This window comes from Spermophilus citellus, assembly GCF_964194105.1.
Source record: "Spermophilus citellus genome assembly, chromosome: 7".
In the NCBI taxonomy this organism is placed as follows: Eukaryota; Metazoa; Chordata; class Mammalia; order Rodentia; family Sciuridae; genus Spermophilus; species Spermophilus citellus.
Genome location: NC_138188.1, coordinates 163,617,798 through 163,630,225, shown reverse-complemented (window position 1 = coordinate 163,630,225; position 12,428 = coordinate 163,617,798). Strand labels below are relative to the sequence as shown.

Genomic DNA, 12,428 nt, shown 5'->3' with positions numbered 1-12,428 from the left:
GCCTCGTCTCCACTGCTGTGGAGACATGAAGCTCTCTGGCTAGCGGAACATGCACCTAAATCCCGTGTTTGCTCCCTCCAGGCTGTGTTGACCCCTTTGCCAGCCTGAGTAATCTTTGGCAGTTCAGTTGATCACATCATTCCCCTGCTCAAGTCTTTAACAGTTGCTCTTTGCTTTTAGGATTAAAGACCAGCCAACCAGTGAAACCACTACCACCCAAGTACCTAAACCAGATCAGATCAAGGGTTAAAAGGCTTCATATTGCTGGATATAGCCCCTGCCCAGAGTCGTTGTCAACTTTGGCTGTTCAGATGTGGCTTCCCTTGCTGAAGTCATAGTCCTCTGTGCTGCTCCTTCCTACTGTGTGGGTTTTTCCCATTTTACTTTGATAGTAGTAAACAAGCAGGGCCCTTGTTTTTGTTTACTGTTATCTTTACCTGGCTGGATGTTTGTTCTTGTAGGATTGCCCTCCTGTCTGCATGCTCCTTTTTCTGAGTTGCAGTGTTATGATGCTTACATGTGCTTCTAGAAATCTGATGTTAGAAAGGAAGGACCAAACTGGCTTGGGTTATTGTAGAGGGTTCACTGTGGACTTCCAACTTGAGCTATTGAGGAGGATTTTTGCTTTTCTGGCCTGGCCTGAAAGGTGGCCTCCTAAAGCACCTGTCGTCTAATTTTTGCTCTGAGTTCTTACCATTTGGGAAAGGTCTGAAGGAAAACAGTATTCCCCCCCTCCCTTTTTTAAAGGCCTACATTTGATAGCCTTGGCCTTCCCATGGACCTGTCTTCAATTGAGTCACTTGTAACATGGCTAAGAATGAAGCCACAGAGAAAATCCAGAGATCACACTGTGGCAACAAGAACTGTTGGCATATGGATTCTTCTTTCCTTCCACCAGCCCTGTGGTCCAGTAGGGTTATTGGCTTTGCTTGGTGTTGGTTATTTTGCTTTTAGAAGTGGGTGTGTGCATCTAGTCTTAAGCAGTGACCATGGGCAACCTGAAGGTAGAAACAAATGTCAGGGAAGGGAGTTGAGGGAAGTTGTGTACCTCTTTTCAGAAGTTTCCTTTAGAGTGCAGGTGAGATTCTATTTGGATGCCTTCTGTAGGCTTAATCTATAATGTAACTTGCAAGCCAGCTTTAGGGCCTGAGTTGATGATGAGCATAGGGAGAGATTGATACTAGCATAGGACCTACCTTGGGAAGCTGGTCAAGGTAAGTGGTGGTTTGGAATACTACTGATGATGTGTTACTGGAGCATCTTTAGGGTCTCAGCTCTGAGAGGGAAGATGTTGAAGTTTAGGGTGGTGGCATGTATGGAAGTCTCAAATGGGAGTGAGAGGGAGGATTATGGGTTCATTAGCTGGTTTTTCCTCCTTGTACAGAGTAAGAATTAGAGTATAGTAGAACTGAGGACAGTGAATCTGAGTAGTTTATACAGGACAAGTAGTATACAAGTCATGGATCGTTTTTAGTTTAAGTGAGAAGCGCTTGGAGGTTTCTACATAGAAATAACTTCCAAGTAGTGATTCAGGTGATATTTTCAGGGGGATGGCTTTTGCATCTGAATATAGGATAGGTTGGAGGGGTTGGGTGGGAGATGGAGAGAAGCAGTGATAGTTCCTCAAGGGAGCCTCTGTGCTCTGTTGAACTTTGAGTCTGAATGGAGCAGGAGGGATGTGAAAAGAAACCACTAGTCCTGGTGATGAAGCATGGACACATAGTCATGCTCAGATCAGCCAAGCAACTGTGGAGTGAGGGGAGCCATCTGTCCTACTGTCAAGCTAGTATCTCAATGTGTGTTTCTGTCTATTTAATAGGAACAGTAGTGTTTACTTCATAGGCTGTGGCAAGTTTAAGTTGAGAAAACTCTTCCAAAGTGTTTGGTCTATTCCATTGATAGTATCTCCCAGCTGTGGGAACCACTTGAGCTTTGGTGTAATGCAGAGTGTGCTCCAGTTCACACCCTGGCAACTTTAATCACCATTGCTTGGTGAGTTTGGGAAAGGTATTGGAAGATTTGAATAAGAAACTGGGTTGATGCCACTTCTGTCCTTGATTATGTGTAACCCCCCACTTCAGGTTTTTCTGCCTGTAAAGTGGGGGTGCCCACAGTGTTCACAGTGACAACTTACTCTGTATCTTCTCTTATCCCTTCTCATCCTTTATTCATCCAACAGGAGGTATCAAAAATTTGTTTTCACCTGGGAGAATTCTCTTCGCTTTTAAAATAGATTTTCACATAGTATATGGTGGTTCTATATGTAAAATATGTAAAAATTGTATTTCTTGCATTTTTTAATATTTATTTTTAGTTTTTAGGTGGACACAATATCTTTATTTTATTTTTACGTGATGCTGAGAATCGAACCCATGGAATTGCATGCTAGGCGAGTGAGTGAGCTACCACTTGAGCCACGTCCCCAGCCCTGCATGTTTTTTTTTTTTTTTTAATATTTTTTAGAAGTAGTTGGACACAATACCTTTATTTTGTTTATTTATTTTTATGTGGTGCTGAGGATCAAACCCAGGGCCTCACACATGCTAGACGAGTGCTCTACCGCTGAGCCACAAATCCCAGCTCCTGCATGTTGTTTTTAAAAATTGAGCTTTAGAACATTTACTTATGTAATCAGGAGGTACAATAAGGGTGTTGTGATAAAGACAAAAATTCAGTATTAGGGCTTTTTGAAGACAATTGCATTGTTATCGTCTGCATCCAGTTTTCTCTTTTTAGTTTTAGCAGTAAAGTAGCCAGAAAGACAAATTACAGAGACAAGAGTTGCAGATGGTAGTTTTCAGATAGCTTACCTGGCAACAAGGGCTCTTTCCAGTTAAACTGATCTGGGTGTTTTGTTTTAATATAGCTAAGCAAGATGCTTTCCTTCATTGGTGAGTGTTCATCTTGGGGAGAGATGATGAAAAAGCCTGTTAAATCTTCATTATCAGATTGAAAATGCTTTTCATGTATTATGCTGTATTTTGTATTTTTTTGGTAGTAGGTACTGGGGATTGAATCCAGAGGGCTGTACAACTGAGCAACACCCTCAGCCCTTTTTATTTTTTATTTGAGACAGGGTCTTGCTAAATTTTTTGCTGAGGCTGGCTTTGAACGTAATATCTCCTGCCTTAGCCTTCTTAGTAACTGGGATTACAGGCATGTGCTACTGTGCCAGGCTGCATTTGAGATGATAAATGCATAATTGAAAAAAAAAAAGTACCACTTGACAACTTGGTGGTAGTTTATTAGATATTCAGAGTTTCAGGGGTTTTGAACTAATTTAATTTTGTTGACATCAAACAAAATTTCAGGCTCATTTCTGACATAATTTGGTTTTAACATCTTAAAATTTATTTTAACAAGGGGCTGGGGTTGTGGCTTAGTGGAGGAACACTTGCCTAGCATGTGTGAGGCCCTGGGTTTTATTTTCAGCACCACATATAAGTAAATAAATGAAATAAAGGTCCATCAACAACTAAAAAAAAAAAAGCTTAAAAATTTTATTTAATAAATATATTTAAATGTTATTACTGTAAAATAGGCTTGTTGTGGTCATTGAAAATATCAGCAGTGCATATCAACTGTTGCAACCATGATACACAGGCAGAAGATTTGACAAAACTAATTTTCTTTAGCAGTGAAAAGTTATCTTTTAAAAATTTTAGGTTTGTCTACCAGCGTCTAGCCTCTATCAGCTTTGTCAGTAGAACTTTGTGATGATGATGTGTAATCCATATTGTCCATGTCTTTTTCAACTAGTATGTGGTCAGCTGACCTAGCACTGTTTTTGGACAGGATGTCTTCCCCCACCCTCCCCATGCCCATTGTTCTTGACATAAGTCAAGTCATAAGTGGCCATATATGTGTGGGTCAGATTCTGGATTTTTTGTTAATTTTTATTAGTATCATTATATATTGTTTAATTTTTTTTCCCAAAACTGGGTATTGAACCCAGGAGTACTTAACCACTGAGCTACATCTCCAGCCCTTTTTATTTTAATATTCATTTTTTATTTTGAGACAGGATCTCACTAAGCTGCCCATGATGGCCTCAAACTTGAGATTCTCTTTTCTCAGCCTCCTCTGTAACTCGGATTACTGGCATATACCACCATGACTGGTTTTCTTTATTCTGTTTCTCTGATGAAATTCTCTTGTGGTCTGTATTTTAGAACATACTAATCAATTATTTTGAAGTCTATATCTGGTAAATATGAGTTATATTAGGTTTACTTTTGTTGTCTGCTTTTCCTCTTGGTAGGCCTAGTGATTTTTTTTATTGGTTAACAGTTTTTTTTTTTTGTGTGTGTGTGTGTGTGTGTGAGTGTGTGCAACTGAGGATTTTTTTTTTTTAAGAGAGAGGGAGAGAGAGAGAGAGAGAGAGAGAGAGAGAGAGAGAGAGGAGAGGAGAGGAGAGAATTTTAAAAATATTTTTATTTTTTAGTTCTCGGTGGACACAACATCTTTGTTGGTATGTGGTGCTGAGGATCGAACCCGGGCCGCACGCACGCCAGGCGAGCGCGCTACCGCTTGAGCCACATCCCCAGCCCTGCAACTGAGGATTGAACCCAGGGCCTTGTGCATTTGAGGCAAACACTCTACCAACTGAGCTATATCCCCAGCCCTTGTTGTTGTTGTTTTTAAACGTGAAATCTCACTCTGAATGATGGTGTTTTTTCCTACAAGGATTTTTTTTTGGTGGGGAGGGTTCTGCCAGACAATTAGAAGAGAGTAAGAGTTGATTACCTTCATTCAACCAGAGATTAAGTTGATTCATGGTTGGCTCTATTGTCAGTTCCAGCTGCCCTGATTCTAATTCATTCTCTCTTGTGGCAAGAATACTTCAAGGGAGTTCAGTTTACCACAGTCTTCTCACCTTGGCAGTCCTTAATTAACATTTTTTATCTCTTGCATGCCATAGGCATAATTGTAGCTCTGCCAGGCACCTTGGCTTCTTTATTCACTGCTTGCTTCTACAGTCTCTCTGTGTCTTAACAAACTGCTGAGTGCTGTAAGGGGAGAGATGGTGCCCATGTGGGTTCATTTGTCTATTTCCATTTTCTCCAGGATCATGGCATACCCCTACATTTTGATAGCCCTGCATTTTAGTCCCCCAGTTTCATGGGACTGTTAGATGCTCTGTCTAGTTTTGCTGTTTCTTTGCCTGTATGGCTTTTGAGTGTGCAGAGGCCTCAGGAAGAATTAGGTCCACATGCATTGAAATATTTCTCCTGAGTTTTGTTATAAATTTGAAGTTATTTAATTAAGTAAGTTTTAAAGATATTATAAAATGGACATATTAATTGTGTACAGAACTGTAATTTTGAGTCACTCAGGTTCTTGGCAGCAGCTTGAAATCCATTTCACGGTGTGGTTTCTGAAATGTTTCACCTTAAGGTGAACTTTCTGAGAATTTGCTCTAATGAGAAGCAAGGGGAACCTCTCTTTTAGCTCTGAGAAGAATTATTTCTGGTCCATAGAAGTATGAACTAGAGAAAGAACTGAGTAGAGTGGAAGAGGAGTAAGTATGAAGAGCAGGTTGTTAATTTGACCTGGGCTTCATATGAATCAGTTCATGTCTTGGTGGAGAATAAAAGGAATAAGAGTACAGAGAAGTGGTGACTTGCAAAGTTGTTGCTGGATCATGGGAGCCAGCATGTGGAGGGAAGCATCCAGGAACTGGCAAGAGTGGAGTGTGGTCACTCCACTGCCCTGGACCTGGAGGAGCCAGAGCCTGAGAGTTACCCCCTGAGTGGGAGGTGTGCCTCTATAGGATGGAGTTCTGCAGGGAGAGTGCACTGAAGTTAAGAAGTAGTTGACTTAACCTGTTTTCTGCTGTCTTGTGGTTTCCTGCGGGGCCTGCCCTGTCTTCATATAGCAGGAAGCCAGCCATAGGGCAAGGAGCCAGTTACTGTGGATGTTGACATCAACCTTTTAAGGCACAAAGCAGGGTGGACTGGTGGGGCTGCCTGGAATACAGGAGAGCGTAAAGAAGAAAATCGAAAGGGACTTATGCACAGAGAATGTGAAAGTTTGGCAAGATGGAGAGGATAGAGTCATGTAGTATTTGAAAATCACTCCAGATTGCCCAGTTATTTCTGTCACATCTGTTTATCGATAGATACAAAGCAAAATCCTCAACTCTGGTTGGGAAACACTTTAGCAGAATTCATTTGAGATGAGCAAGGTTAGTCTTTTTTTTTTTTATTAATTAATTAATTTATTTTATTATTGGTTGTTCAAAACATTACAAAGCTCTTGACATATCATATTTCATACATTTGATTCAAGCGGATTATAAACTCCCATTTTTACCCCGTATACAGATTGCAGAATCACATTGGTTACACTTCCACTTTTTTACATACTGCCATACTAGTGTATGTTGTATTCTGCTGCCCTTCCTATCTTCTACTATCCCCCCTCCCCTCCCCTCCCCTCCCCTCTTCTCTCTCTACCCCATCTATTGTAATTCATTTCTCTCTCTCTTTTTTCCCCTTACCCCCTCACTTCCTCTTATATGTAATTTTGTATAACAAAATGAGGGTCTCCTTCCTTTACCATGCAATTTCCCTTCTCTCTCCCTTTCCCTTCCACCTTTCGTCCCTGTTTAATGGTGATCTTCTTCTTATGCTCTTCCTCCCTGCTCTGTTCTTAGTTAAGATTAGTCTTAATTATATGCTTGATATTTGTCAAGGACTGCTAGGCAGTGAGAGAATATAAAAAGGATAAGATTTGATCCATTCCTTGATTTCTAGGTAAGTTGGGGAGTTTGATGTGAAGGTAAAAGAAGGTAGTGAAGCCAGGTAGTGCCGTATACACTGGCTGTGCCCGTATGGGAACACATTCTGATTAGTCATACATTTTCCTCATTCTATAAAAGATTAAGGCCTTTATATAGTTTTAGAAGCAGATTTTTTTGTTAGTTCAATTAAAAAATTTCTATTTTCCCTCCCTCCCTTTGATTTGTTCAAAAAAAAATTTTTTTTAAAGATAGACAATTTTTTAATATTTATTTTTTAGTTTTCGGTGGACACAACATCTTTGTTTGTATGTGGTGCTGAGGATCGAACCCGGGCCGCACGCATGCCAGGCGAGCGCGCTACCGCTTGAGCCACATCCCCAGCCCTTGTTTAAAAATTTTGATAGCTAATTAAAGTATTTGGCTGGCTTAGGATGGATGCTAGGACTTCAAGTGCATTAAAGTTTATTAACTGAGGTATTATTTCATTTTTAAAAAATAAATTTTGGAATATTAACTTTTTTTTCACCTTTTCAACATTTTTGGAACCTATAAGGAGTACACCAAAGGAGATCATCAAAGTTCTATTTAAATCACCAGCATTATTTCTGCGGTACATTTCATTGCTGGGTAGAGGGTTCTTTGTGGAACGAAGGGACTTTTATTGTTGTTTCTAACTTTGAGATCTTGCAATTGAGACTGTGATATGGGGAGGAAGAGCACATGACTATCTGAGAGTCCACCACTGAAGATACTGTAACCTTGCTGTTGTGTGGGTACAGCCGTGGGGAGCTGCTGAGGATGGCATCACAGCAGAGCTGCCCTCCAGAAATTATCCTAAGAGGTTGGGCACTCATGACGTGGAACAGGGAGCTGGGTAACTGGGACTGCATGCACCACTGGAGGGCCTTATGCAGTGGGATCTTCTCAGTCCTCTACTGAGTATATATTGGTTACTGTAAAAAATTCACAAGTGTACATGAGATGGTTGTAGCCTGTAAGGAACATGAGAGCAGGGAAGATCAAGATATGTACAGACAAGGCAGCCTAAGTAGTACCTGGAGGCCATATGACTGAAATGGCTATTAGTTGTCTGGGGCTGCCAGAAGGTGGAAGAGGAAGGAAGGATCCTTCCCTTTTAGGTTTAGGAGAATGAATGGCCCTGTGATGCCTTGTGTTGGATTTGTAGCTTCTAGACCTGGAAAATAATACATTATTGTTCTAAATCACTCAGTTTGTGGTACTTTGTTACCACACCCTCAGGAAACTAATATACTACCCAAATCTCAGTTCAAAATAGAAATGGAACCCATCAGAGAGTGATAAAAGTTAATGGTTAATTAAAAAGCCTTTATTTTTGTTTTACGATTCATAAAAGTGAATATATTAATGGAAGATGGTTGGTGATTTGTGGTAAATATGCCTTGTGTTAAAGGGTAGAAATTAATCCTTCTGGATGGTCTTCATTTCTTTGATTAGTGTTTTAGAAGTCCTGCTTTTCATTTAAAGCTCTCTGCCTTCCCTATGAATAAATTGAGCATTAAAAGAATTATTCTGTGGCTGGGGGCTGTGGCTCAGCGGTAGTACACTTGCCTGGCATGTGTGAGGCACTGGGTTCGATTCTCAGCACCACATATAAATAAATAAAATAAAAGTCTACCAACAACTTAAAAAAAAAAAGAGTCATTCTAATATTATTAAAACTATGAAGCTGGGTGTGGTGGTGCACACCTGTAATTCCAGCCACTCAGGAGGTTGAGGAAGGAAGATTGAAAGTTTGAGGACACACAATTTAGTGAGACCCTGTCTCAAAATAAAATAGAAGGGATTGTGATATAGCCAAGGTAGTCCAAGGTACAGAGCACTTGCCTAGCATGTACAGTGACATAGGTTCAATACTCTGTACTGCAAAAAAAAAAAAAAGAAACTCAAACAAAAAATAGACTATGAAATAAGGATTATAGTTTTAGAAAATGCGTTGGTGTTGAAATGGTTTGTGGTTTCTCTGTATAACAAATCTCTAAAGCCTTGCTTTCCATTCAGTTTACATAGTTAGATTGAGAGTTCATCTTCATTTTGAGTGCTGAGAACTAGCAACTAAAATACAATTGAGACTGGGTGGCAGGCCCCATTTTAATACCAAGGGCTGGGTAAGATAATGTCTGTTTTTTTTTTTTTTTTGTAGTGGGGCTTGAACCCTGCATATTGCACATGCTAGGCAGGTGCTCTACCACTGAGCTACACACCCAGCCCCTTATGTTTTATTTATTTATTTACATTTACATTTTGAAACAAGGTTTCACTAAGTTTCTCAGGCTGGCCTTGAAATTATAATCCTTCCACTTCATCTTCTTGTATAACTGAGACTATGGGAATGTGCTACCATGCTCTGCTAGAATAATGTCTTGACTAGATATAATGTATCGCTGACTACTATATTATTTTATTCCCTGGGTTTTTAAAAAATTGCAAAAGCAATATAGTTTTTCATTTAGAGGCTACAGATAATAAATGGCTACATGTTTTTCTCTCTTCTAGGGTAAGGAGGAAGGATATATAAAAAAGTGAAATTATCCATGTGACAGATATTTAGGTAGTACCTGCTGCATTCTTATTCTTGGAGTTTAGCATAAAACCAAACAAAATCCCTGCCCTCATGGGGGTAGGTGGCAAGCAGTGGGCCAGGTTGAGAAGTAGGATAGTTAGGAGTGGGCAGCAGTGCTCCCATCTGGTCACAAGGTGGCGGCCTCACACAGTGGAAAGGGACTGCTGGCTCAGTGAGTGTTCTTGGGTGGCTCCCTCATCATTGACTTGGAGTGGGGGTTACCCTGTGGCTTTGTGTGTTAATCTACAGTAAGGTCATAATCTGCCAAGAGAGCAAGAGATCATAAAGCTATCTTAGTGAAAGAAGTCTTTTGGGTGGCCAGAATTCCTATAGATTTTTACACAAAATAAAGATGTAGAGATGTAATTTTCTGTTTTCTTTACTGTGTTCAAGTAATATGTAGCTTAATAATGGAAGCAAACTTTAAGGGTTAACTGCAAAGAGGAAATTTTAAACTACCGATAGTTTTGTCTTAGTTTTCTACATTTTGTTTTTTTGTCTGTGACTGCATGTGGTATGTATATTATATGATTATGTATTTGTGCATGCGTATAAATACTATTTTTATTCAACACCTACAGATATGCAACTACATGGTTTTTAAAGCATCTTAGTCATTGATAGTTGATTTCTTAGGTTATCTAGGATTAGTGGGACAAAAGAAAAGAATTACAATAAAAGTCATGTCATAGCTCAACAAATCTTAAAAGAGCAGGAAAAAACAACTCTGATTTAGGAAAGAAGAAGTAGCGTAAGTGATGGTATCCTAGTTTCTGAGAAACATTTTAAGAGAAGCTTTGCCAGCTAGTTTTGTAATCTCTATCTGGTCTGAATATGAACCTTTAGGTTCTAATCTTTCTTCTTTGGCAGGAAAACTTAAGAGACTGCCTTAGTTTCTTCCTCCAGAGCTTTTGGAATGCCATGTAGTCCTCAGCAGTTCCTAGGAGTTTATCTGGGCTTTCTTTAGCCTTCTCAGACCACTAGGTTAAAGCGTTGTCCCCTCTCACTTTTTTCATTTTTTATGGTACTGGGGATAGAATCCAGGAGCTCATATATGCAAGGCAAGTACTCAACCACTGAATTATATCTCCAGTCCTTTTTTTTTTTTTTTTTTGGATACCAGGGGTTGAACCTAGGGGCGCTTAACCACTGAGCCATATCCCCATCCTTTTTTATTTTTTATGCTGAAACCAGGTCTCACTAAGTTGCCCAGGTTGGCCTTAGATTTGTGATCTTCCTGCCTCAACCTCTGGAGTAGCTGGGTTTACAAGCATGTGACTCCACACCCAGCAACCTGCCCCTTCTCTTTTGTCTGCTCTTAAATGAGGACTTGTTTGTTATACTTTTCTCCTTGAGGGTGGAATAACATTGTTTTCCAGCTGAGACTTTCCCTTATCACTGAGGCCTTCTTTACCCTCTGTGTTTGCTCCTTCAACAAGTGGTGGCTGAGTTCCCATGCTCGCCTATGCTGCATGTGTCTTGTGTTCATTTCATTTTGTTAGTGATGAGAGATGACAGCTGTTGTCCTGAAGCAGTTGTTCTCAAACTGTGGATTTTCAGACATCCGAAATGTGAATTCTCAGGTCTACCAGGCCCACTGCATAAGAAATTCCATGGATAGAGCCTAAATCCTGATTCTGATGTATGCTCAAGTTTGAGAATCACTGTTGAATTAGAGACATTATACCGAGTGTTTAGCACTATTCTCAAATCTTGGAATATATGAGTGTAAAAATGGATGATTTTGCTGGATGTGGAGGTACACACCTATGTTGCTGGTTACCAGAGAGACTGAGACAGGAGGATTGCAAGTTCAAGGCCAGCCTGGGCAACATGGTGTGACCTTCACTCATAATAAAAAAATAAAAAGGCTGGTGATGTAGCTCAGTAAGCACAAGGCCCTGAGTTCAACCCTTAGTACTGACAAAAGCCAAAATTCCCAGATGATTTCTCAACCCTTCTGGAAAAAAAAAAAAAAAACAAAAATTTATGTTAGGTATTTGATTTTTTGAACATCGGTATTTCTAAAATGAAAATATTTGAAGTTGTTTTTCTAGGCCATTTGTGACTCATCAACTAAGTGAATGTGGTGGAAAGGAAGCATGACTAGTTCCTACCCCTCCACTACAGCATTTTCTCCTCTTGATCTCTGTTGCTTCCCTCCTCCATTGACTGCTTCTGCAGTTGTTCCCATTGAGTCAGTCTGCCAGTTGGTGGGACTTGCTGTATGAATCAGCCTGTGCTGGCACCATTGACTCACTGAGCTGCCTTCTGCTTCATGGGGAACCATGAGACAGTCGGCTTCTCTGCTCTGCCTTCAGTTTTTTAAATACCATTTTCTTGAAGCCTTGAGTTCATGTCTGGCAGTAAACTAAGGCCTTAAAAGCCCAAAACAAAACAATAAAAAGAAGCACTTTCTCCTCTGGACTAAAAACTGATAAGAACTTAGCAGAGTATTGGTTACTCAAGGACTGCTTAGATATCAGAAATGTAACTACTTCAGCTAAGAAGTCAGTGCAGGCTTTACCAAAGGAAGATCGGGCAAATCATGCTTAGGAGAGATTCATGATTTGGCATGTCTTGAGTATTTTATGTCTCTTTCTCCTAGACCTGGAAAGGAAGGAGCAAGAATTAGAGCAGCTGAAACTGGACTGTGAGCATTTCAAAGCCCGCCTGGAAACGGTGCAGGCCGACAGCGGGAGGGAGAAGAAGGTAGGGTGCTCGACACTGGCTCTTCACCAGCCAGGACTGTGTACTTGCTGCCTTTGCTCATGATGAGCAGCAGGTCTTAACAGTTTCTCTCTTAATCCCAAGGGATTGTATTTTTAAAAGTATGTATTCCTGGACAGGCATGGTGGCGCACGCCTATAATCCCAGCAGTTTGGGAGGCTGAGACAGGAGGATTACGAGTTCAAAGCCAGCAACAGCGAGGCACTGAGCAACTCAGTGAGCTACATCCCCAGCCTTTTTATTTAGAGACCCTGGCTCTAAATAAAATACAAAACAGGGCTGGAGACGCGGTTCAGTGGTCTAGTGCCCCTGAGTTTAATCCCTGGTACCACAAAAAAAGTATGTATTCCA

At 40.4% G+C, this 12,428-nt stretch overlaps 1 protein-coding gene across 6 annotated transcripts in view; it reads left to right on the top strand.

The window, feature by feature from the left end:
* The window catches only part of HSF2BP (heat shock transcription factor 2 binding protein), a 77,475-nt gene that overhangs the window by 4,213 nt on the left and 60,834 nt on the right, over positions 1 to 12,428 (top strand). For all 6 annotated transcript variants that reach the window (XR_014023129.1, XR_014023130.1, XM_081302675.1 and 3 more), the window contains exon 4: positions 11,956 to 12,059. Coding sequence is in view for 4 of the 6 variants with exons in the window: in XM_081302675.1 (XP_081158801.1) it covers positions 11,956 to 12,059 (104 nt within the window). In the remaining 2 variants the exon portion in view is untranslated. The remainder of the gene's footprint in view (positions 1 to 11,955; positions 12,060 to 12,428) is intronic.